Source organism: Phragmites australis, chromosome 3, assembly GCF_958298935.1.
Source record: "Phragmites australis chromosome 3, lpPhrAust1.1, whole genome shotgun sequence".
In the NCBI taxonomy this organism is placed as follows: Eukaryota; Viridiplantae; Streptophyta; class Magnoliopsida; order Poales; family Poaceae; genus Phragmites; species Phragmites australis.
The window spans coordinates 48,369,597-48,395,116 of record NC_084923.1 but is presented as its reverse complement, the minus strand read 5'-3'; the positions used below and the strand labels follow the sequence as shown (position 1 = coordinate 48,395,116).

Below are 25,520 nucleotides of genomic sequence, written 5' to 3'. Positions count from 1 at the left end.
GTTTTATAAATTTTGCTTTATACAACCGCACTAACTTGTCACGAACCAAATGATGTTTTTTATTTGATTTTAGTACTGCCCCAACTTCAACCATATCTAACATTTGGAGCCGCTCTATCCACGCACTGGAGCAGCTCTAAATGCAACTCAGCTACTGACGAACACGAAGTCACAGAGCGGCCATGACAAAGTTAATCCTAATAAACAAGAAGAAACAACGCAAAAATTTAACCACATAGCTAATCAGTCTCCTTAATTTCCATGTCTTTATACTGTGAAAGTGAAGCGCGTATAATGTTTGTGTGAGCACACAGAATCGATCTCCCCGTGCACTAAGCGCGGGAAAACGATGCAGCATCAGCTCAAAGATACGAGGTGGGACGCCGGTGCGACCTCCTCCTGATGCCTAGCACGCCGAGCAGCGCCCTCAGGACGCCTCTCGCCGCCGGCCACGACGACCTCACCCGGCACCTCCTGCCCTTCAGCTGGGACGACTGGTGCGACGGCGGTGGCGCTATCCGCGGCAGCAGTTCAGCGGCGCTGGCTGCCGTCTCGGCGGGCGAGACGGAAGCCGTGGCGCCGGCGCCGCTCTTGGGCGTGCCGGGCGCGGACTCCCACAGGAACGGCACGGCGCCGGCGCGCAGGCTGTAGTACACCCGAAACGACGCGTTCGCCAAGCTCGACCGCTCCATGGCCGCGGCCACCTTGCCGCCGTAGCTGCCGTCTTTCTTGGTGGCGATCGGCCGGAGCGCATGCTGCTTGGAATCCATGAAAAAAGGGCGGATAGGATCCGGCGACTGCCTGGAACGAAGGAATTTGGCAGGAAACAGAGCAATCCCCGCAAAAAACCGAGCCCTCTAGGCTGGCAGCAAGCTTGCAATGATCAAAGTGCGCGAATCTAGTACAGCACAGAAGCAGGCTTGGGAGTAGAGACTTTATAAGCAAATGGGACATACATGAGAGGGTGAGTTGGAGGCTCCGATTTGATCATTGAATAAATTATAAGCCTGCACTGATCGTGAATAATGACTAATGAGCAGTTGATGATGCAGTATTAAATTGGCTTCAAGAGGAAATGGGACAGAGATGGGGCCCTGGTAGCAGAGAAACTTGCCTTACATAGTACAGATCATGAATTACATAAGCCGTTGTCCAGATCTCGACTTGAGGTTTGTTTTTTAATGCAGTTGTTGGAAATTAAAAAGTGAGGCTGCAACGCTTTTAGACATTGACGTCGTGGTCGGTTTGTTTTCTCAAGGTTGCTTTCCGACAAGGTCATCTCACCTAGAGGAAAGCAAACGGCTGGTGTATTATGATGCCTTTTCTGCCCATACGATTGTTGCTAATAGTGTACTGTTCATTTCTCCATGGTAAGATGAACGATCACTTCATTTCAATCGCCCAACTGGTCCTCGAACATTGCCGGAAAGACACAGATGCACTGCCCAACAACCCGAGACCAAACTTACATTGGTGCCAGGATTCATGAGCTGCCTTTTCTGAAGTAGCAGTACATTTAGACACACACACACACACAGCAAGGTCAACCAGTCAGTACGTCCGTAAGATCGTGGGGTTACATGTCGTCCAATCGATTGGTTTTTAGCTAGTAGTTGGTCCGTTGCTAGCTGAACCTTTGTCCGATGCTGACTACTGTTAGCTTCGACGATATTTTATAAGGGCCTTTTCGCCGTCCTTACAGACAACGAGGTCATTCATTTGTGAAATCACTGTACTCTGTGACCTGTATTTGAATCTGTCTGCGTGGTTAGTGACTAGAACGTCTCACCAAGCCATGACTTCGATCGATGGAGTCTTAGCTCGGTGCGTAATTAATAAGGTTAGTTAACCTAACCGGCGGCAACATGGACTAATTACGGGGCAAGTCCATTGAAAAAGAGTACCTTTCTTGACCTATATATACAGTAGAAGATTCTGAGCTTTGCAAGCTGTTTTATTGCTGAAAGTTCTGACAACCGAATCCGGTAAAATTGAAGATGCCATATCTGACAGTATGATCAAAAGGCAGCTGCATGTCTTGAACTCTAAGCTATCCACACAAGCTGTGAACAAACTCTTCCATTTATCCAGAAAAAAGGGTAGCTGCATGACCAAGATTCAAAGAGTTTTTTTTTTTTCGAGAGAGAAACATTCAAAGAGTTAGGATTCATGCACTGATTGGGTAATTCACGAAAAGCTTTGTCGAGACCTGAAAAGAGGGAATTATATTTTAGACCTGAAAAAGGTGAAGTTGTTACAGAGATATCTCTGCAATTTGCAATACTCTGACTTGATCTTGCTCACACAACGACATCGTGCTAACCAATCCACTGCAGAGTTCAGAGATTAAGGGTCGTGCCCCCGTCACCCGTGCTGCCGGCTCAACTGATCAAGGAATTGATGTGCCCTTTCATTTATTTACGTCGAACTGAGTGAATCTACAGATATACATGGATCGCTCCACGCCTCTCCTTACCTTTCAACGACGGTACCTGCAGTTCATCCCCTAAGTTTATCTTCTGAATTCTTTATTATTATATTTTGGGAATAAAACAATGTTCCATTTGTAATATACTAGAATTTAATAGAAAAATGCTCTGATTTCAATAATAAAAGTTTTTGCAAGTTCTAAATGGACCTGGGCAGCGAATTGGGCGCCTCCGTAGGTGCAGTGGAGTGGATTTTTTATTTCGAAAATAAAAAATTGCAAAAATAGAAATTCTTGAAAAAAATTGCAAAAATATGGAAGGGCGGTGGATGACAAGATAAAAAAACAAAAAATGCAACATTTCAATGCTCTAAAAATTCAAAATATTAACAAAATAATCATGAATCTTTTTACGAAAATATATGCTGTAGAGGATCATATAATTTAGCTCTAAAAAAATCTGACAAAAATCTGATATGTACAATGAGAAATAAAAAATATGATAATAATTTCCTACACACCACTATTTTTTTTTGGAATTTTTTATTACAATTTTGATAGTGTTTTGAATTTTAAGAGTAAGAGGAAGAATTATTTTTCATTTTTAAATCAGTCGTTCATTAAAAGGACGATATAAGTTTATTTTTACAATTTTTCAAACGAACTCTTATTTTTATAATTTTTTGTTTTCGAAATATAAAAAAAAACAGTGTAGTGTCCAAGTTAATTGGGCCACGGCCCGTGGATATTAGACTGTGTGTATGTGTATGGCATGTGGACCATAGCTGAGCAAGGAAGGTTTTAGAGAGCAGAGTACTGTAAACCTCACCGGCGGCGACTTCTCTTGCGGCTGCGGCTGCGGGACGCGACTTATCGCCAGTCGCCCTCCTAGGCTCCCCCGCACGGTGCTGGTACTGGGCTGGCGAGAGGCGGAGATCCATCCGGACCTGGGTTAACTGCTTCTTCTGTTGGTGAGTGACCCTAGCCTGCATAAGTGGATTCGATTGTTCTAGGAGTTGGCTTGTTCTCAATCATATCCCAGCTTCCGATTTGTTTGCTGCGTGGTACCGTACTAATCTAATCCATCAGTCCATGATCTGATTAGGTTCTTCTTCTTCAGCGAGCAAGATCAATCTGAGTTGAGCCATAAGGATTTGTGCCCGAAGTGCAGCTGCAGTACATTTTCCATCAAATTTTGAGGGTTCAATTGAACCGGTGTCCCACGTTAAGTCCGCCCTTGGTGGCAAGAGGTATTGGAGCAGCGGTGGGACTGCCGGTGGAAGGAAGTGCAACAAAAGAGAGGATGCCAAAGGGAAAGGTACTAGGCTTGCCGGTTGGAGCAACAGGGACAAAGGGGAAGAACAGAGAGGGCGCCAAGGAAATCCGAGACTGAGGAGGAGTCCGAGCGAGGGAGTATCACGAGGGGTTGTGAGGACGAATATGTCTGGGGTTGGCAAGACGAAAAGGAAGGGCGATGATGACTTGTGGTATGGCGATGATGGTAATGGCAAGAATGTACCATTTTCTAAACCAAAGCTTACCAGAAAGAACGCTTCCACCATAACCCGTCGAAAAGTTTCTGCTGGGAAAGGTGATAGATTGAAGTCTCAGAGTTTGTATGAGCATGACTTGCGCTCAGGGGAAAGGAATACCAGCAAGTAGCGGGATCAAGGGTCGATCCGTGCTTGGTAAGAGCGCTGGAGCATCCAAAGGGAAGAAGTTTGATGAATCTACAGAAGTCAGACGTAAAAAGGGTGGCCCTAAAGAAGCTGGTTTGGTTGTGGATAGCAAGAAGTCAGATGACTCGGGTCATATTACTGAAGGAGAGAAGCCTCACCTTCACCTTACTCTAGTGCTGGACCGGACTGGGAAGAAAAGCCTGCTAAGAAGGATGTAGTTCCTGACTCTGAGGAACCTACTCCTCCTAAGAAGAGAGAGCGAATGAAACTAGATCCTTACGACACTTCGAACAAGCGGATTGATGAGTCTCCTCCTAAACAGGAAGGTGTGAATTCTGTTTTGATTTTTCTTAAATGGTTCAAATGACTATGCTTAATTTTACCTCTCGTTGAATTTGTGCGTACAATTTAATTTTTCATTTCGTTGTTTCATGTGCACAACCAAATAAACCCTGCAAAGCTACCTCACCCATTGATGTATTCTTGCTCTGCCCTGGAAATAGTGGTGTACTTCCTATCTTCGAGTGTAGTAAGTAGTAACACAGGTGAAATATTTTCATCTGTAAATACGGGTATTAAGATTGGGCAAAGGGAAATATATGCATCTATCATCTGATATGAGAACAGCTCTTTCTAAAAAAAATCAAACTAAGCAATATTTGAAGAAACCCAGAGTAGAATGCCTACCCACTGGGTCTAGGCTATTTTTTCCCCCTTTTGGAAGTATCTATCATTGCTTTCATTTAGTAGCAATATGAGATTTGTTCCTGCACTTCTGAGTTCTGAAAATAAAAAGTATGTCTTTGCTTTATTTATGTATCTGTACACTCGTTTCTTTAGAAAAAAAGATCTATTTCTATCTGTAATCTTGTGCTTTTGTTTTGATATGCCCCAGCCTCCCCCCCCCCCCCCCCCCCATTTATCTCATGCACAATTTCAGTTTATTATCTAACAAAGTTGCGCATATTCTCAACTGCTAAACCCAAGATGAATAAGTCAGTGCTAAACCTAGTTTATTATCTAACAAAGTTGAGCCTTAAGATGAATAAGTCAGTGCTAAACCCAGTGGTGAGCTTTTGAATTCTTTTTTTCCAACTGTGCACTCTTTGCTCTCTTTGTGTAATACATTGTGTTTATCATCTGATGTGACGATATTTGGTCCAGATGATGGTGAGCTCTAAAACAGGAGCCTGAGAGGCGTACATGGAAAATAAGCTCGCTTTATCAAACCATAGCAAGTCTGACAGCATTTTGGACTCTGCTGACTGGGGATTAAACATAGGGTTAAAACCATTTAGCCTTTAGTTCCTTGTTAGGTTAGGATTCAGAGTCATGTTGTACAAGGAGCTAAGTTTGGATGGAGTGTCCCATGCCCTGCAGATATCACATATTGCAAATGTTGTTGCATTCGTTCTCTTATTCCCAAGATACATAGAGCTCGGCGAATGGACTGTTCTTTCATTTTGTACCGGTTAAAATGGAAGACCAGACCAACTCAAGAGCTAGATACAGGTAGTGCAAGTCATCTCGACTCATTGTTCACAGTGGCTTGCCTAGTTGTGATCCTAGCCAGAACTACAGCCAGTTGGGCTCACTGCCTACAGGCAGGTCCATACGACCAGTCATGCTGCAATGCTGCAGACTACAGCGACTACAGGTTTGAGCGAAGCAAAGACCAAAACATGACCATAGCTCGCTTACCACCTCATTTACCTTGCGAGGCGCTCAATAATATCACGTTTCATGCGAGTTCGCTCTGGAACAGCAGCAAATGTCGAAATACTAAATGCATTTGCATCTGACAGCATCCAACCAACAGTTTCATATCAACACTAACACGGATGATAAAGAACCACAAATTGTGCTAAAGGAAATTAAGATCAAACGGATACAGCGAAGTTGTTTTCTCAAAAGAGCAGTAGTCCATTATAGCATCGGTGACAAAAACTAAGTCCCGAAAACAAATTCCAGAACTTAGGTACGAGGAACAGCGGTAGCGGCCGCGGGAGGTGCACCACCACCTGGGCGCGGCGGGCCTTGGCCTGGCCTCGGGCCATCATCCTGAATAAAGTTCAAAAAGAGAACCATAAGTGAACAGGCTTTGACCTAAAAGGCAACCTAACCATCAAACCAACAAGCTTACTAGCAACAAGATGGTTCAACAACAACAACAAAGTCTTTGCCCCAAGCAAGTTGGGGTGGACTAGAGATGAAACCCACAAAATCCAACTAAAAAAACAATAATGATAATAAAAGTACTAGTAATAGTAAGAAAATAAAAATAATAACAATACACGGAGATTGATGCATAAGTTATTGTTGTGGCACGTGAACCGCTAACTTACACGCACTTCTATATGTGGATAGTTCTCTGGGGATATCAAATAAAAATGGCATACTAGCAAGCAGAAAGAAAATCAAGTTGTTCACACGACTGAATATCACACTAGCACTCTAGCAGTCCAGCTACCTATCTAGAGAATCAACCAAATAGAGTTTGAAAAGAGTACATTTTTCACTGGAAACAGAAATATCCCATCCGTAAATGATCAGCTAAAAATGGAAATGTTTTAGCAGACAAAGTGAAGAAGATGAGGATCAAATGTCAGGGACCAATTCATCCCAAAAGGCATTGAAAGTAGCCAATGGGGCAGACTAGTCCCCCAAACTAGGGACCATCTCATTAGAAGGTATCTTGTACACCTTGAACAAAAAAAGGGTCATCCATATATAAATAATTTAGGAAGGTCTATTCTGCCAAGTTTTACTTACTACTAAATGTAAAAATGTATGACGATTTTTTCACAAATGTGTGCAACCAGGAAAGTATGACTGAAGCAGGAAATGTATTCAGTCATTATACATAAGCCTGCAATGCACCAGCACATGTTCATATATGCTTTCGTTGACGCATCCATTGCAACATATACACAATGAATGCAACGCCTATAAAAGCAATAATAACATTGCACCGATGCCAACTAATTTAATTAAATCATTAATCATGGTGGGATTATAACTTCAAGCGATTATCAAGAAACAACTATCAAAGTTCAACAAACAAATCAAGACCAAATTTACAGACAAAGGAATGCATGCAGTTAGAAAATTATACCCTGCGCCTGAAGCGCTGCGGAGGCTCACGGTTCCTCCTGTTCTCCCGAGAGCGAACACGGACAATGTGAGCATGGATTGCGCATGAGACACAGTGATGCACCTTTGCATACAGCTTGGGAAGAACATATCCTGAGAAAATGAACATATTAGGGAGATGTTTTCACAATGCAACATGTACTAACTATTGAAGTTAAAATAGCTATAGTACCATCATGCACACAAGCCTCTTGCACATCTCTCACAGCAGCCTGCTCAACAATGTTCCTCACCAGGAACCGCTTGATAGCCTTGTCCTGTGAGCAAAGAATCCGAATGTCAAAAATTATATATAGCATGTACATGAACTCCCATCATAGATGAGCCCAAACAACGCAAAAATAATTTAAGATAATATGGCGCACATCTTAATTCAAGTTACCCACTATTTTCTGAGACCAAACATCCACTATAAATTATCAGTATTATGGCATCTTTTAGAATGGAATAAGAGAACACAAATCGAGAGAAAAAGGCTTTTCATGCATACATCATTGTCACGTCATATATGTATCTACAGCATGCACAAAATGCTACCACAATGAAACTAAAAGCGTTGAACCTCACATGAGAAACGATTGGGAGCGAGCCAAAATTCCCCTGAGATATAGTAGAATTATACAGATCTAGCCAAATTTAATAAATAACGCAATAACAATTCTAATGCTACCTCACAATATCAATACCCCAAAAACCCGAGATCTACTCCACCATGCCTAGCAGGTATCCAACATAATCACCACAAACACATGCGGGCAACGAATATATACAACCACACCCCCAGCATCCTCTACTACTGAAACAATTCTACCCATCTATCAGAAACAATCACGATGCATAGGAAGGAGACTATACCTTGGGGCAGCACTTGGCGCAGTTGGAGCAGCGGATGTACTTAACGTGGCCGCGCCCGTGCTTGTTGCGCCCGCCATTCCTCCGCTTGAACGTCTGCACCCACCACAAACAACAGCGGCGAGATAAGAGTGAGAGGCGAGAGGGGGAGAGGTCGGGCGCTAGGGTTTCGGGGAGTAAGACTTACCATGGCTGCGGGTAGCTCAAAGCCGCCGCGGAGGAGAGGGAGGGCTAGGGTTCGCGGAGTGCTGCGACGGCGGCGGCGCGGGCGGGGTGTGTGGGGAGGCGATGGGTCGAGGGTTTTTGTAGTGCTTCGGGACCGGGAGCCCTATTGGGCTTTTTGGGCCGTGGGCTGTTTATGGGCCTGTATGTGTCACTTGTTGGGCCTATTGAGGCCCATAAACTTCGTTGCTGCAGTTTGGCCCAGCTGCTGAAAGAAGAATAATTGGGCCACCATTGGGCCATGGTGGTAGTTTGGGCTCTTCTTTTTCTTTTTGCGATTTTTTCATTTCTTTTTTATTGACCTGTGATTCTTTTTTGGGGGAAGGTGACGATTCACGTATCTCGCCGCAGGAATGAAGGTCTGCTTGAATTTTTTTTTTGAATAGGGTTGGGCTTATAGATAAATTGAAAGCACAGTACAATTTGTCCATAGGAACCTCGTTCTTGAACGCAGTCGAGGAAAACATATCGAACTCCGCCAGAGCAAGCCCCAGTGTCACGAGAGAAGGTTGAGATTCTCTGGAGCAAGCCCCGACAATCCGAAGACATGAAAAACATCCAGAAGAGCTGACGCATCCCCAAACGCAGCTACCCTACCAACAAACCTAATACAGATGTCGGCGAGCTCAAGTAGACCAAAAATGGCACCACAAAGGAGAAAGACATATGCACAGTGCACTTTCCAAAGTTGCTACAAAGTCCTCACCGCCAACTCCCAAGTCCAGCGCTTCTCAAACCAACATCTGTATACTGGCAACATGACAAGATCTGTCGGGGGTCTATCTCTACACAAACATACTAAACACAAAAAGATATACACATACGTATCGGCATCTGCAGAAACCGAGAAAAGAACAAATCACAACGATGAATCGTTAGCGATACTTGGTCGAACTCCAAACGGTAGCCCCATTGCTTGGCTACAATACCGATGCGACGCACCGCTAAACCACCCAGCCCACAGGCTTGCGTGAGACCGCCCGTGCGCCGAAGCCGCCGAGCAAGATGCGTTGCATCACGCTGCGCCGCCAAAGCGATGAGCCAGCCCCCCGCGCAGAGTCACGCACTCATTCACACTGCACTCACGCATAGAAGCTTGACGCGACCGACAAGGGAGGCGCAGACCTCGGCAGGAGGAGGCAATGAAGGAGAACTCGACACGCGCACCGGCGGCGACCTCGGTGAGCCCACGGCGGCGGCAACGACAAAGCAGAGGCGACATACAAACTTGGGCTATGAGGAGGACAAAGTGGCCGGCCCCCTCCACCCTCACTCCAGCGAGCTCACCGGGTAAGGAGGAGGGAGGGGGCCAAATCTTAGGGACTTTTTTCTGCCGCTCTCAACTGTAGTAGGGGAAGCAAAACCTAAGTGGAAGACTATATAAATGCTTTAAATTTGGGAACCCATTTTTAAACTTTTGCAAGAATTGAACTGTTTTTGCTAAATTTCTGCAAATGTCTATACAGTTCGCAAGTCCGGAAAGATTTCGTAAGGGTTGCAGAACAAAACTCATAGTGCCATTCCCAGATCATCATGGGCACCACACATTTCTATTACCCACCATAGTCGACAAGGCGCGGGCGCCGTAACAGTGATGTTGATGAATTAGCTCAGTAGCGGACACATGAGCGAAATGTAAAGGGGCTCACCTCTTCTTTCTCTATCTACTCTCCCTCTTCTTTCTCCTCTTTATTCGTCTCTTTATTTCAATGGCATCCCAACGGTTAGGGGCTTGAGCTAGATAGAGACAACTGCTTTGTCCTCCGGAAAGAAGCGCCAATAATGCGCGCGAGATACATGCGATCACAGTGCAGGGGCACCACACCACACCAAGCAGCGGATGAGTGGTGACGCCGCACCTGCACTAAACCTCACCTCACCTCACCTTGGGAAAAAACGAAAAAGAAGTGCATGAGCATGACTCACAAGTCACAACATGCTTGTGAAATATAGTAGAAAAAAAGGAGGGTGCAGGACAGTGACCTCCTACCAAACGTCAAAGTTTACACCACAAGCTCATGCTTATGATGTACTCCAGTAATCGACTGACCTGACCTCTCTTGAGAGCGCCCTCTCTTTAGCTTATCGTATCAAAGCAAAAGGCATGGACGGATATGATGCATGTAGTGATAAGAGGAGCAAGCAAAAGTTGAAGATGCAGGCAGCCTCTTGTCTGGTTGCACAATAAGTTTTCTGGTGCAATATGATCTTGTATTGTTTGTGGAGAAAACAACAAGAAGGATGCCTAGGAGTATTGTTTTGTTGCTCCATGTTTTCCTTGCACACTTTTTGGAGCATAATCATTGGGTGTTATTTGGTGCGTGAGGTCAGGCTTGGGCCCATGCTATACGGTTTGCCAAGATTTTAGATCTTTGGCCTCCTCACTCATCGGCCATCAGTCCATCACACATACTGTAGCATCCGAATACCTGATGGGACTTTCAAGTACTGGTTAAGGCTCTGGTTCCTTTTCTTGTTTTCCTGATAACTAAGATCTCAAATTTCATTTTCTTTTCTGTTTGATATATGATTGACGGCTGATGTGCGCAAATATGTGACCGTACCAAGAGCATCGAAAATCCGGAGAAGTCAGGTTCAGATAGGTGCTCAGCTACCTCCAGCGTTGGAAATAGGAACGATTGACGATGCGGCTGATCCGATGGGTGAAAATCACTTCAATTACTTTTAAAATAATAACTTCAAAACATGGCATCTTGATGCTGTGCGGTGACATGACTGTGTCGTGACGTGACAAGTGGCAAGTAATTAAACTTCCGGACGATAGCTGCGAGATTTCGATCTTAATTTGGGCAAGATATGTGCTTATTTAGATAGTTAGGCTTGTTAGGAACGTGGCTAGCTACCTTAGGGTCTGGATTCGTTGGACAACGCTGGATTCGTTGTTCGTTGTCCAAGCGTTACTCAATAGCTAGGTTAGACTTTTCGTCCCATCGCTCATCCATTTTCAGGCTAAGGTCAACTTTAACGGAGGTTTAACAGAGATAGTATCTGTATTTTTCTTTCTGCTACAGTAGATTGTTTCTACCTTCACACTGTATCCCTCTTCGATAGATGTTCCAAATCAACTTTTCGCAGCTACAGTATACGACCGGGATGGAAGAGCTGGCAAATTTGCTACCTACTGTAGCATACCTCATCGCTGTGCACTGAGTATGCATGTGGGTTCAGAGGGATAGAAGAGTAATAAAATGTAGGAAATATGATGTCTGTTGGAGATGAAAAAAATAAAAGATAATGTAATAGTGTTAGATAATGCTGTCATAGTATTATAGGGTTTGTATTTTTAGAGTTTCTGTTGGATAGCCTCAAACACCATCTTATTTTCTCTTCCTTCAATTTTTTGCCACATATTTTTTATTTTGTGTGGCTATCTGATCAATACCTAAGGCATTCTATATTGAAGAGTATCGGGAGTAACCTAATCCTACCAAAATACAAAATACAACCGGGGCATACTTCACTGTACATTTGAAGAAGTCGTCGACCAATAATTATCAAGCGGACAACGGAGGGATTGCGACCTGACAAGTGACGTGACGAGATTGAGGTCAACTCCTCCCGCACGAAATTTAAAGCTACGCACAGGGTCTGGTTGACCGTGCGAAAACACTTTCCTTTTTTCCCGGCGATCGAGCAGGGCTGCCAACAGCCGACACATCGCATGATTTAGGTGACATTCTCGATGCGCACGGCTCGTTTTCATGCTCTGTTTTTTCTTCCTTCTTTTGCTTCTTTCTTTATAGCCTAGATACATTACATATCTTATCTATAATATACATATTCTTCCTCTAACATATCTTCAGAAAATAGTAAGTACATTTTAAGAAGTTTATATTTATCTCATAAAAATATATTTTTTACTTATAAATAAGTATACATATATCATAAAGTACATCCTCCAGTTCAAAATACATGTCGTTTTGGATATCGATACGGTCCCTAAAATATAACTTTGACTAGTACCTTTTGTTTTAATATATTGATAAAACACAAAAAAATATATTATTATGAAAATTATTTTTTGAGATAAATCTATCCGTATTATTTTTAAGAAGGGGCGGAGCCGAGGGTGGCCGGGGGCGAGACCCGCTATGCTTATGTAGTTCCCTAATATACATATATATATATATATATATATATATATATATATTAGTATATAAAAACTAAATGACTTAAGACTTAATAGCTAATTTGTATACAAACCCATTTATCTACTATATACGTTTTGAATATTATGTTTTTTTTAACACATTTTAGTATTAGATGTCACCGAGTATAATTTACTACACGTGATTATTATATGTAATGAAGCGTTTTTTCTTATCAAACTTTATCAATTTTAAAGCGTCTATCCTTAATGGTCAAGGATAGTCATGATTAATGTCACATTATTATACTCTTTATTGACCTAAGCTCTAGTTAATTTATGTTATAGATATTTTCAATAATTTCTATAATAAGTCAATATCAACTAGAAAAAGCAATATCAAAATGTTGAATAGATATATATCATCATCCATTATAGAAAAGATTGTGCATTCGTTGCATTGAGCAAATTTGTGTATAAAAAATAAAAAAGATGTTTGAAGCCGATTATAGAACATGTTCATCGCAATACTTGTATTATGTTTTTTTAAAATAAAAATATGTTAACCAATATTAAGAGAAATCATATTTTTTCAATGATTGATTTAATAGTTTCTATAACCGATTTAAATTTGTCTCTCCTCGACCCCCTATCGTCCAATTTTAGCTCCACTCCTATTTTTAAGTATCTAATTTTAATACATAAAAAATAGTTTACAATCAAAATTTAAAACAATTGACTACACGTAACCTAAAACAACACTTATTTTATTCAGAAAAGTAGTATACTCTAGTTATAATAATAATAAAAATAGCTATGTATTATATCAGGATTATAGTTTTCTTATGTACAGGGAGAAGGATCCTGTCCTGCTGTTTTCAGTGGGAAAAATGAATTCTGCATGTGAATCTGAAGAACGTCTTACACTACCAGACGTGTCGTACTCGGAAATCGATGCCATGAGATTTGGCACGGGGCGGCGGGCGGAGCACGGGCCGTGAGCTGCGGGACACTGTCCGGCCGCGGAACGCAGCGGAGTCGCACTCGCACGGCGCGAAAGCCTTGAACCCGCGACGAATTCCTCTTCGGACGCGACCGGCGCAGAGAATGGTGCGGGAGAATAAAGAAGGGCAAAGGATTCCGCGTGAACGGCGTTCCCGTCGGCCGAGTGCGGTTTGTGAAAACAGGGATGGGCACGGCCCAAAACCACGTGGAATCGCACGGGCCCCTCGGCACCAGGGGCTGAGGGAAGGGCCGGAGGGAAAATAATCCTATAAGATGATCTTATGTATTTTAAATCTAAATCTAATTTATAGTTTGATATACGTCAAAAATTATTATAAAATTTATGATAAAAATCATGAATGATACGATAAAGAAAGGAAGAAATTGTTATATGTTATACAACGAATTAGAGCTAAACTCAAAATGCATGAAATCAGGCTTGATAGGATTATTTTCCGGAGGAGAGGAGAGAGCACGCGACAGGAGTGGTGTCGAGGAGCCGTAGCAGTCGCGGCCCCCACGTCGTGCGCTCATTTTTCCACTGCCCAGGTCAGTCAATTACGCCCACTGAGCCATGGATAACACAAGTGTAGCTGTATTTAATTCTCGCCCCAAGGATTTGGCTAATGGTCCACCGTAGAAGTACCCGGTTGCTTTATAAGTTTGATTCCATGACTTACCTGCAATCCATGGATACACATAAGAACACATTCCGTTATTATATCCATATATCTTTATATGTGTCGGTGTATTCAGAACCAGGGGTCCCTAAATCCCGAGATCAGGCCGGCCATCCATCACATGTCACCAACCTGCAAGGTAAGAAGAAGCTAAGTCCCGGGAGAAGGTGCTCGGGGCCGCCGCCTCTGGTTCCCGAGCACCCTAATTCTCCGATGATCCGCAGAGCTCAAATACCAAGAAGGAAGTGCTCGGGAGAGAGTGATCGGGGCTGCACGTGGCAGCCCCCGAGGACTCGGTGCCCCGAAGGTCCCACCGAAGTGCTCGGGAGAGAGTGCTCGGGGCTGCACGTGGCAGCCCCCGAGGACTCGGTGCCCCGAAGGTCCCACCGAAGTGCTCGGGAGAGAGTGCTCGGGGCTGCACGTGGCAGCCCCCGAGGACTCGATTCCCCGAAGGTTCGCGCAAGATCATTCGACGACCCGAAGGGTCCCGTCGTCAGGGTGTCATCCAGTCAAAGGCCCAATGCCGTATTTAATAGGCACGCGCGGCCTGACATCCTGACATCCTGACATTCTCAGCTGCCCACGCCCCAGTGTCAGACCCTGCCATGCGCTGGCAGGAGGGGGGGCGTGGGTCCATTAAATGCACGGGTCCCGTCCCGTTTCATCCGGATGCCTCGGGATAACGTTGCCAAGATCGAAGTGCTCCGTCTGCCACCCTGCCATGGCGGAAGAACAAGACAGGGTGGGCGCCCCGGACACATCTGAGGCTGCCCGATGGGCCCCCTTTATAGCACCCGAGGGCTTCCACAGTGGCGGGTGGTCGGATGCGCGCCGCATTTCTCCACCGCCCCTGTCACTTCGTCGAGACGAAATGATGACGCCTTTCTCCGTGGCACCTTGGCATTCGCATCCCCTCTTTCCCATTCAGGATATGTTGAGGTCGGCGCGCCTATAAAAGGAAAGGATGGAGAACACTAAAAAAGAGAGGACCCCCGACGAACAAGACCGAAGGAACCAAAAGTGTGTGAAGAAGAGGACGCAGACGCTCGAACCAGCTCAAGCCAAGCTAGAACACGAGAGCCTCAAGCTCTTTGTAAACGGCTCTCCCCTTAGAACCAGATACATCCTTGAAGAATTCCCTTCAAGGATAAATATAGCGCTCACACAGGAGTAGGGTGTTACGCCTCCGTGCGGCCCGAACCTGTCTAAACCCCGGTGCACCCATCTTTTCCTCGCATTAGGGCAATCATCTCCCGCCAACCATCGCATTTGTTTCCGTTCCCGCTTATTTCCCAAACAAGCTTTTCCAGGATCACCCCCCCGGCCGAATCTCTAAAAAGGGGTCTCTCGGGATCCCTGCGACAGGAGTTCACCCTCCGACAATATGCTACCACCAATGTCTTCTCTCCACTGTAGCATTATCCTTTCTTCTCCATCATAGCTAGGCCATAGCATTTTACAGGCAAGTCTCATAAAATGTCTAGTTCATTTTGAGGGCCAAAATCTATACTAGGTTTGTCTATGGGCAGATGTCAAGACTACATTTTTGAACCAAAATCAGGTCAGGTTGAGCCGGCTGGGCAATTTCAAGTGTTAAAATAATTAAAAGAATGTTTCAAGCAAAGCTCAACCCAAGCTTAAGGTGTTTCGGGCTCTACAAACTTTGCCCATGTTCATCCAATAAACCTTGTTGGGCTTGCTGGGCCTGGGTTTTTTGGCCCGTCTAAGCCTAATATGCTTAGATCTAATCACATCAATAAACATTATAACTACAAATCTAAAATGGAAAACCACTTGATCATCAAGTACTCCCTTTAGTCATAAATAAGTATTATTTTGGGTTGCATGCAGTTAATTATTTCAAACTTTGGTTATTTATGTATTGAGTTTGGATATTTAAAAATAATTATAATAAAAAATAATAGTTAAATTTATATTTTAGAGACTATGTGTAACATCCCAATTTTGGCCAAATCAGTTTCAAAATGTGATTCAAATAAATTCTTCCAAACAATTCAAAAACCATTAAGTCTTTCTCGTTCCAAAAATTTCAAAACTCTTGTCACCTCTTTTGGGCTCAGACTCTCTCAGCCAGCCCATCACCCTTTTTATTTCCTTCTTCTTTTCCTTTTTCCACCCGGCCGGCCCGCTTCTCTTGGCTCGGCCTGCCCCTTTTCCTCTTCCCTGGGCCGCCCATCCATCCCCAGCCCGTGTAACCCTCTTCTTCCTGGCGACCGCACACCAGTACGCGCCCCGCTGGAGCTCATCTGCCGAGCCGCACACCAGTGACCCCTTCCTCTCTGCCGCACAACGCGCGCCCACGCCGCCGTGCCGTCCTCCCGTTTTCCCCCCTGCTCTAGCCCGTCACATCCCCACGGTACGTTCGGCGACCGAGCCCAGGGAAGCCGGCCACCGGTACGCCGCCGTGTCGATCTCTCACCCTCGACCCCTCTGCCTCCGCGACAGCGCGTTCGCGCACGCGTGTACGAAGTCTGCCGCGCCAAACCACTCACCTACGGCCGCCATTACGCTGCCTGTACCGAGCTCGGCTAAGCCGTCCTTGCCGCCGTGCCGTTGCCGGCGAAGCCCACCTCTTCTCCCCCCTATAAATGGCCGCCCGAGCTCCGCCTCTCTCCACCGCGACCTCCCAGGCACCTTGAGGCAAGCCTCTCTTCCTTCCTACCCTCCCTCACCCCCGCTAATCTCTCTCTCTCTCTCTCTCTCTCTCTCTCTCTCTCTCTCTCCCACCGAGCCGAGCCCCCTATCGATCTCCTCGACGGAGCCCTCTACCACCGCCATTGTTGGCCGTCAAGCACCACGTGCCCTACCGCCGCCCTCGAACACACTTTCCACCCCCTCCCATGCACTCACCGAGCCACCCACCGAGCTACCCGAGCCGCTCACATGGAAGCACGCCACCAACCGCCTCCACCCCCTTTCCTCGCCCGGTTCAACGCAAAAATGGATTCCCCTTTCCCTCCTCTCTCTCCCGGTGTTCCCACCGCCATGAGAGACGGCCGGGAAGGCCAATCCGGCCATTCTCCGGCAAGACCGCCGCCGTGTCCCGGCAAGTAGACGGCGGCGCCACCCACGAATCGCTCGGACAGGGCGTCGATCGCCTCTGGGCTGCCATGGCCGAAAGGCCTGCCTCGGCCCGGCGTCACTTCGGCCCAATGGCCAGCCAAGCCAAGCCCAGCAAGCCAAAAGCTAAGCCCAGTAAACATTGCAGCACAGTAACTCTCCCAATTTTTCCAGGATACCAGATTTCGGTGGAATATCCCGGGAATATTCCCTCTTTTCTCTTTTTCTCAAATCAAACCCGGTGAACTTCCAAAGCCTATAAATTCCTCATTCCAACTCCGATTTCGACAATTCATCCACCAATATTCTCCTAAATTTGAGTTCTATCTATTCATACCATTTTCATATTTATCCAAAATTTATTTATATATATTTTACTTATTTAATTGTATGCTTGTCTTGTTGTATGTCGCGTCTAGAAGCCGGAGAGTTCGTTGAGGAGGAGGAGGAAGTACCAGGAACCCAGGAGTTCGAGCAGGACCCCCTCGAGGACTTCAACGAAGGCAAGTCTCAATCCATTTCCCTTTGACCATATTGAACCCGGTTTTATCAACACCTCCCGTAGCAGCCGTTTACTTCGATAAAATACATGTAGTATTACTAGTGGGCATAATTTAAACTGTTGATCTAGCTATGACCTGAAGTAGCATAGCCAACCATCGGTGTCTATCCTGAGAGATTAAACTTGGTAAACCTAGGATCTCGCCATGGCTACCTTACTTATGCCTACGCAATCACCTTGTAATAGCATGCTTAGGAAACGATAACCTCTACCATGATTTCATGCTTAATCACATCTAGCTTTTAAAAAGGTGTAAAACTTGGTGTTGGTGTTGTGTGGTTTATGGATGGGTAAAACCTTGTTAGATGATAATAATGGATGCTTGAGTTGGGGTTAGAATCGGGGCAAATCTGAGTTCTTTCGGGAATATCTAGGGAGACGGGGTGCTGTCAATATGACAGGCTTCGGGAGGAGTGCTGCCGTGGAGCAGACTCCATGTGGAGGTGTTTTGCCCTGGTTCGTTTAAGGACCGAGTTGATGTGACATCCTACCTAGTTGATACAGTACAACCACTCGACCCTGTATGGGCAGGGCTTAGTCTAATTCCCCCCAGCTAGTCTACTATCGTGTCGGAGGATGAACTCCTGTCGCAGGGATCCCGAGAGACCCCTTTTTAGAGATTCGGCCGGGGGGATGATCCTGAACGAGCTTGTTTGGGAAATAAGCGGGAAACGGAAATAAATGCAGTGGCTGGTGGGGGATGATCGTCCTAGTGCGAGAAAGATGGGTGCACCGGGGTTTATACAGGTTCGGGCCGCACGGGGGCGTAACACCCTACTCCTGTGTGAGTGCTATATCTATCCTTGAAGGGAATTATTCAAGGATGTATCTGGTTACAAGAGAGAGCCGCTTACAGAGAGCTTGAGGCTCTCGTGTTCTAGTTTGGCTTGAGCTGGTTCGAGCGTGTGCGTTGTCGGGCTTTTTTCTGTGAGCGTCTGTGTCCTCTTCCTTTTTTCCACCTTTTACGTGTTCTCCATCCTTTCCTTTTATAGGCGCGCCAACCTCGATATATCCTGAATGGGAAAGAGAGGGTGCGAGTGCCAAGGTACCACGGAGAAAGGCGTCATCATTTCGTCTTGGCGAAGTGACAGGGCGGTGGAAAAATGCGGCGCGCATCCGACCACCCGCCACTGTGGATGCCCTCCCTGTCTTATTTTTCTGCCAGGACAGGGTGGCGGGCGGAGCGCTTCGATTCTGGCAACGTTATCCCAAGGCACCCGGATGAAATGGAACGGGACCCGTGCATTTAATGAACCCACGCCCCCCTGCCAGTGCATGGCAGGGTCTGACACTGGGGCGTGGGCAGCTGAGAATGTCAGGATGTCAGGAGGTCAGACCGCGCGTGCCTATTAAATGCGGTATTGGGCTTTTGACTGGCTGACACCCCGACGATGGGACCCTTCGGGTCGTCGGACGATCTTGCGCGAACCTTCGGGGAACCGAGTCCTCGGGGGCTGCCACGTGCAGCCCCGAGCACTCTCTTCCGAGTACTTGGGTGGGACCTTCGGGGAACAGAGTCCTCGGGGGCTGCCACGTGCAGCCCCGAGCACTCTCTCCCGAGCACTTCGGTGGGACCTTCGGGGGACCGAGTCCTCGGGGGCTGCCACGTGCAGCCCCGAGCACTTCGGTATTTGGATCATCGGGGGACTACAGTACTCGGGGGTAAGTGAGAAACCTTCCGAGCACTTTCCTCCCGGTACTTGGACTCTGCAGATCATCGGGGAACTGGGGTGCTCGGGAACCTAGAGGCTACGGCCCCGAGCACCTTCCCCCGGGACTTAGTTTCTTCTTATCCTGCAGGGTGGACCTCGCGGGATGGTGACATGTGGCGGATGGCCGGCCCGGTCTCAGGATTCAGGGACCCCTGGTTCCTAATACACCGACATACCGTCTGGAGGCAGTCGTGCAGCGGGAAACCATGGAGCAGGTGCAGGCGGTGCAGGCTTGGCGACCCGGTTGGAGGCCTAGCTTAAGGTCATGAACCCCTGGTTAACTCCCGTAGGCGGCTAGTGTGATAATGCTGTTGTGGGTAATGACTTTGTTGAGTCGCGCCTCCACATCGGTGGATTGTTGTCGAGCTCAGCTTGTGGGTAAAGTGTACAACTCTGCAGAGGTAAAGCTATTCGAATAGCCGTATCTGCGGTCATGGACGAACTATGGTTCGGTCACAGCAACTAGCGCGGGTTGCGTGCGTGTTCCTTGTGAGTGAGTGGGCTGGGTATGCCTTGTTTTGGAATATAGGTCCGGCCCTGTGCCGTGGGTTGCCGGGGACAGAGTGTCCAGCAACAATAAAATTTGGACAACCATTTTTTTTTATTACCGATGTCGTTTACATAAAACTGCTTTACATAAATTGAACCATGCATGTGTACAACTTAGCTTTCTGCAAAATTTAACCATACAGCTTATTCCTTGTCATCTACTTATGCATGTATTCGTAACCCCTGCCGTAGGGCAAGGGTTGGGACTTGTTGAGTACTCTTGTACTCACCTTTGCTTGTGCTTTCAGAGGACGACCCGGACTTCACCGAGGCAGACGGTGAGGCTAACGAGTAGGCCCGGTCGCGTCCGCACCCGAGTTGCCTGTGGAGTGGCGTGTTCGTCATGCTATCTCTGCTGTGTACTCTGTTGTCTTGGACCCTTTCTCTAATGCTCTTAAGCTTAGTATTGTACGTGTTGCTGGGATGGTGGATTATGCTCACTGTCCCTCGTGTAGAATGGCATTGATAATACATGTTGTAAGACTCTTATTTACTAGCGACTGATCTAGGGACTGGTATAATAATGGTTTTAAGCACCGGGGATAACCTGGGGCGCTTCACTATGTCGATGTCTAAAACTACGCTTATTTTTACTGGAGAGAGTATATAAAACAGAGTATGGATGCGAACATTGTATCAAGCTTTTATATCCCTATTCATGATTGTATAATTCCCTCTTAATGTCGGAATTGATCATTATTGACATGTTCTTTCTATAATAAATTCATCTTTTATCTTGTATCACCACATCAAATATTTTAACTACAATATAAATCACTCAAGCACTGTCCCATATTTCAACGCTTAGATAAATACCAATGCAAATCTGGACAACACTAATGATTCATTAGCAAACTATCGAGGAAAAGCCAATTTAGAGGTTTTTAGAAGCTCTTAGCTGAAGAACCCTGAAACAAAATAAAAATGCAGCTATTGTATCGTCTCTTGTAACTTTATTCAGAATACATGTTTTCTACACGGATGCACACATTATTGTCTACTTGCTATATCCTTTTTATCATATGCCACTCCATACACTTTTAAACTGTTATTGCCAATGTGTTCTCTCCAACGAGCATAATCCTCATCTGTCTCACAGTTACATCATTCTAACAATATTTTAAATCACCACAACCATAGTTCAATAAAAGTTAGTAAATATCACTGTCTTTCTCGGAGGTAAATCAAACCGATTACTATGCTAGAGAAAGAAAACCATCAAATCACCACATGGAGCACCAAATGCAGCAGATCTGGGGTACCTAGTACGGTGCCTTAGGGAGAGATATTTTGGGCATGGGCGCAATCTGTGGTACGAACATGGGGAGGCATACCAATACACCTACCGGCTGCTTCCACTCCCCTCGCTTCTTCCTGCTTTGGCTTAGCTTCTATAAAAAGCTGCCCACCAAGGCCGTGTTTCCCCCCGATACCTTCTCCCCCGACTTTTCCTTCCCCCGCTCGACGACTGACGACGACCACCCCCCAACCCGACGCCGAAGCCACACCAAATCCCAGCCTCCTCCTCTAGGGTTAGGGTTCCGCCTCCAGTCGCGAATTTCCTTGGATTTTCCCCATTTCTGGAGCTCAAAATTGCCTGTATCGGCTTAGTTTCTTATAGGGGGAAGTTGTTTTTTTTTTGTGTGATTTTATCTTTTTTTAAAGATTCTTTTTAGATTTTGAGGTAAAAATCGCGGCTCTCTGAGGCGATTAGTGCTCTGGAGCGCGATTGGGCTGTAATTTGGTTATTTTCTGAAAGAAATATTGCGGGTTTTGTGCCAAAAAAAAAAAAAAATCGCCGTCTTTTGTTCAGCACGCGGCTGCAAAATTTAGTGGAGGTGAAATTTAGCTCTTCGGAGCGGCCTCGGTGCTCTGATTCCTGATCACCAGTGCGCACTCTATGAGCGCCGGGCGCGCGGATTGGGGCTCCGGCTGTTTGGGCGCGCGCACGGGGTGTTGGTGTTAATGCCTCGTCTGTCCTGCAAGTTCGTGGACCCAGACAGCGTCGTTTCCTCCGCAGCGGCGCGCCGCGTGCGGCCAGACACGATGAGCTGCGGCAGCGACGGGTGCAGGGACGGCGGCAGCAGTGGCAGCGAGGAGTTCAGGCGGCCTCGGCCCAGCAAGGTCGCTGCAGATGATTCGGTGTCGCCGGCACGGTGCTCAGATGCCGCGGTGCCGGCGTCCTGGATAGACAGGAAGCTGCTTGTTGATCCCAAGATGCTGTTCGTTGGGGACAAGATTGGGGAGGGAGCTCATGGGAAGGTCTACAAGGGGAAGTAAGTAAAGAAGCTTTTGAGACATGCATGCCCGTGCCTAATTTTCACATGTTTGTGCTGGAAGTCATAACTACTTGTATCAACTGCGTCGAATTTGAAGTCTCTGCTCTAGTTGCAGTACTAGTTCTTGTCGAATTAAATGGGAGTTATGCCCTAGACCCTTGAAAAAAATGTATTAGTTATGCTTTGAATTATATAGTTTCTCAGAGGGCCTGAATCCACGAGGCGCATCCCCTACCTCCAGCAGTTATAGTATTGCACAAAGTCACGACTGATGCTCGCTTCAGGGTTCAGGCTTCTAATATTGTGTTGATAGTTTAAGAGGCAGAAGGATACTTTGATCGAAACATTAGTCATGAGCTGTGCCATCCTTCCGGATCTCCGAGGAAATGTTAGTCATGATGGCAATAGACCTCCAAGAATCTCTAATATGCTCGCCTGTTCAACAATGCTAGTCTGTCGTAGATGGTTGTTGGTACCATCACAAATTTATATGACATTCTCGACACATGAGGAAACTTGTGTCATTTAAATCTTCATGTTGATGTCATAAAACTTGCCCAAACTTATTCAGTTTGTCTTTTTCATTTGCCTATAAGTATATTTAAGTCATCGTAATCAATTTTTCCATGTATGCTTCAAATAGGTACGGTGATCAAATTGTAGCGATAAAGGTTCTTAACCGTGGCAGTACTCCTGAAGAAAAAGTAACACTCGAGGCTCGTTTCATTCGAGAAGTAAATATGATGTGCAAAGTGAAACATGATAATCTTGTGAAGGTACTTACTGGTCTGAATGACATGCATGTGTGGCTACTATGATTTTGCATTAACCACCCTTATTGAGTTCTGACCAAGCATAAGTACTGCTAACTAAATTGTCGATTTTCTTTGATCTTTTTCTCACACATTTGCGCACTCCTGCAGTTCATTGGAGCTTGCAAGGAACCATTGATGGTGATTGTTAGTGAGCTACTACCAGGGATGTCACTAAAAAATTACCTGAACAGCATTCGGCCTAGCCAACTAGATACACACACTGCAATCAACTATGCACTGGATATAGCTCATGCAATGGAATGTTTACATGCCAATGGCATAATACATAGGGACCTGAAGCCTGGTAAGGATGCTCGATCTGTTTGACTTTTGGCAGTGTACACTTTGATTTACTTTTTCTTTAACACATAGAATAAATTTCTTTTGCATTGGTGTAACAATAAAACAAATTGCATATTGCCATGATATTTTTATGGCCGGTTGCAGCTTTGATTTAAGATCTCAGGATGTTCAGATAAATGTATTTTATATGCCAAAGTATGGTATTTGATTTTTAGGGAGATTATCTTTAGTCATTCAAAATTCAGTAAGGTGTTTGTTTCTATTTCCGTGTTTGTCATTTTCCCCATTTATTGTAAGATGGGATATGCATCAGCTTTACTTTTTTGCTCATGGTCTACTTCTAGATGTTTACCTTGCGATTTCCTTAGTCTTGCTTTGCTTCATTTACGTTCTTGGTTGTTCCAGTAGTTGTTGCTTTAATGCTTTTATGCTTATTATATAGCTCTTTGTGCAGACAATTTATTGCTTACAGCAAATCGCAAGAAGCTGAAACTTACTGACTTTGGACTTGCACGTGAAGAAACTGTGACTGAAATGATGACAGCTGAAACTGGGACTTATCGATGGATGGCCCCAGAGGTTGTAAACCACTATTTTTTGCATTTACTAAAAGCTAATAAAAGTACATACTGATACCAAAACAACAAAAAATCTCTCTTGTAGTAATATCATAGCTGTATCTTCTTGCCATTATTTTGGTACATTCTATTTAATAAAAACCGGATGTTCCAGTACTGATCTATGCAATTACATAGTGTAACTCATGGTCTTACTTAATGCGATCTTGCAGTTATACAGCACTGTCACACTTCGACGTGGTGAGAAAAAGCATTACACAAATAAAGTGGATGTGTACAGCTTTGGCATTGTTTTGTGGGAACTGTTGACCAATAAAATGCCATTCGAAGGCATGTCAAATCTACAGGCTGCATATGCTGCTGCTTTTCAGGTAAGCATGCAAGTATTGCTGTCCATACTTGCAACTAGCAATGCCTTTTGGATAAAGCTATTAGCCTGTTACTACTTACTACTACTAAAGAAATTGTTGATACTTTGAAGTCTTTGCTGAAATACTTGCTTGGCTGCCTAAAGAGTGAAAGCTAAAAAATTTTAAAGATGAAATGACCAAGAATTGATTCCAAGGAAGCATTGTGTTGGATTTTATGCTGTCATGGAAGGAACTTTTAGAATTTCACATTCTTGTTAGCCTTATGTGTCAAGATGACCAGTAGTCCATGGTATTTGTTTCACCGCATGAAGAACCATGTGTCAACATCTCTTGATACTAGTGTTTCATAGGAACAGGTATCATAACATGATCCAACTGGTCCATAACATTAACACCTTTCTTTAACAATCTCTCCACTTTATCTGGGAATCCTTATGCATAACTCGTTTCTGATAACCAATTTTGACATTATTATTCAGTTGCAGTCTACTGATGTCTTCGATTGCAGTCTACTGATGTGAGCTATATTTTCTCTTGTTCAACAGCAAAAGCGTCCAGCTCTCCCCGAGGAGACCCCCCAGGAGCTTGTGTTCATAGTACAATCATGCTGGGTCGAGGATCCTTCCATGCGACCCAGTTTCAGCCAGATCATCCGAATGCTTGAAACTTTCCTCATGACGATACCTCCTCAACCACCTTCAGAATCAAACGAAGATGAAGAATCAGAAGAAATGAGGTCGTCACTGAGCAGTAGGAGTTCCTCTGGCTCCTCGCTCGTTTCGCGTGCGACAAGCAAGCTCTCGGTTGTCTGCCATCTCTTCGCCTCAAAGAAGGCAAGCAATGGGAGGGCATGATGCCATGCCCCGAGAGGCTGAGACGTTTCCTTTGGTGCTGTAAAGATGCTAGCCTAGGTTATGCGTAATACAAGAGGGATCTTGTTCAGTGTAGAATAGCTGTTGTATTGATGATACAGAAGAAAGTTCAAGTGCAACTTATGCAAGCTATATGTTCCGAGGGGTTTCTCTTCTTCAATGCATATTTATTTGGCGCCACTGGAATGGCAAACTAATGGCAATCCTGATGTCCAAATAAACACTGGCAGGGATGATCCAGTTCTATTTTACTTGTTATTTTAAAATGCGT

The 25,520-nt window shown here is 45.2% G+C and overlaps 3 protein-coding genes and 1 non-coding gene across 4 annotated transcripts; 1 reads left to right on the top strand and 3 right to left on the bottom strand.

The window, feature by feature from the left end:
- Nucleotides 1-26: 26 nt before the first annotated feature.
- Nucleotides 27-1,013, bottom strand: LOC133911288 (uncharacterized). The gene has a single exon (XM_062353485.1). It carries the CDS (start codon nucleotides 768-770, stop codon nucleotides 363-365), a length of 408 nt encoding a protein of 135 aa, XP_062209469.1. The 5' UTR covers nucleotides 771-1,013; the 3' UTR covers nucleotides 27-362.
- Nucleotides 1,014-5,878: 4,865 nt separating this feature from the next.
- On the bottom strand, nucleotides 5,879-8,431 carry LOC133913632 (small ribosomal subunit protein eS26-like). The gene is made up of 5 exons (XM_062356835.1): nucleotides 8,300-8,431; nucleotides 8,116-8,208; nucleotides 7,433-7,517; nucleotides 7,223-7,353; nucleotides 5,879-6,168 (listed from the first exon to the last, which is right to left on the bottom strand). Exons 1-5 carry the CDS (start codon nucleotides 8,300-8,302, stop codon nucleotides 6,082-6,084), a joined length of 399 nt encoding a protein of 132 aa, XP_062212819.1. The 5' UTR covers nucleotides 8,303-8,431; the 3' UTR covers nucleotides 5,879-6,081.
- On the bottom strand, nucleotides 6,636-6,740 carry LOC133913918 (small nucleolar RNA snoR99). The gene has a single exon (XR_009909151.1). It is a non-coding gene; the product is annotated as a small nucleolar RNA snoR99 (small nucleolar RNA).
- Nucleotides 8,432-21,389: 12,958 nt separating the features above from the next.
- LOC133913630 (serine/threonine/tyrosine-protein kinase HT1-like) lies at nucleotides 21,390-25,409 on the top strand. The gene is made up of 6 exons (XM_062356833.1): nucleotides 21,390-22,307; nucleotides 22,954-23,086; nucleotides 23,234-23,429; nucleotides 23,883-24,007; nucleotides 24,219-24,377; nucleotides 24,923-25,409. Exons 1-6 carry the CDS (start codon nucleotides 21,997-21,999, stop codon nucleotides 25,229-25,231), a joined length of 1,233 nt encoding a protein of 410 aa, XP_062212817.1. The 5' UTR covers nucleotides 21,390-21,996; the 3' UTR covers nucleotides 25,232-25,409.
- Nucleotides 25,410-25,520: the final 111 nt, after the last annotated feature.

What these genes read in the sequence shown, in the direction of transcription:
- LOC133911288 (XM_062353485.1), bottom strand. Translation starts at nt 770, where the DNA reads ATGGATTCCAAGCAGCATGCGCTCCGGCCGATCGCCACCAAGAAAGAC.
- LOC133913632 (XM_062356835.1), bottom strand. An exon ending in GCGCCAAGTGCTGCCCCAAG is followed by an intron (nt 7,518 to 8,115) that starts GTATAGTCTCCT and finishes CTTTGCTCACAG; the next exon opens with GACAAGGCTATCAAGCGGTT. An exon ending in CGCAGCGCTTCAGGCGCAGG is followed by an intron (nt 6,169 to 7,222) that starts GTATAATTTTCT and finishes AACTTTATTCAG; the next exon opens with GATGATGGCCCGAGGCCAGG.
- LOC133913630 (XM_062356833.1), top strand. Translation starts at nt 21,997, where the DNA reads ATGCCTCGTCTGTCCTGCAAGTTCGTGGACCCAGACAGCGTCGTTTCC. An exon ending in AACATGATAATCTTGTGAAG is followed by an intron (nt 23,087 to 23,233) that starts GTACTTACTGGT and finishes GCACTCCTGCAG; the next exon opens with TTCATTGGAGCTTGCAAGGA. An exon ending in CATATGCTGCTGCTTTTCAG is followed by an intron (nt 24,378 to 24,922) that starts GTAAGCATGCAA and finishes CTTGTTCAACAG; the next exon opens with CAAAAGCGTCCAGCTCTCCC.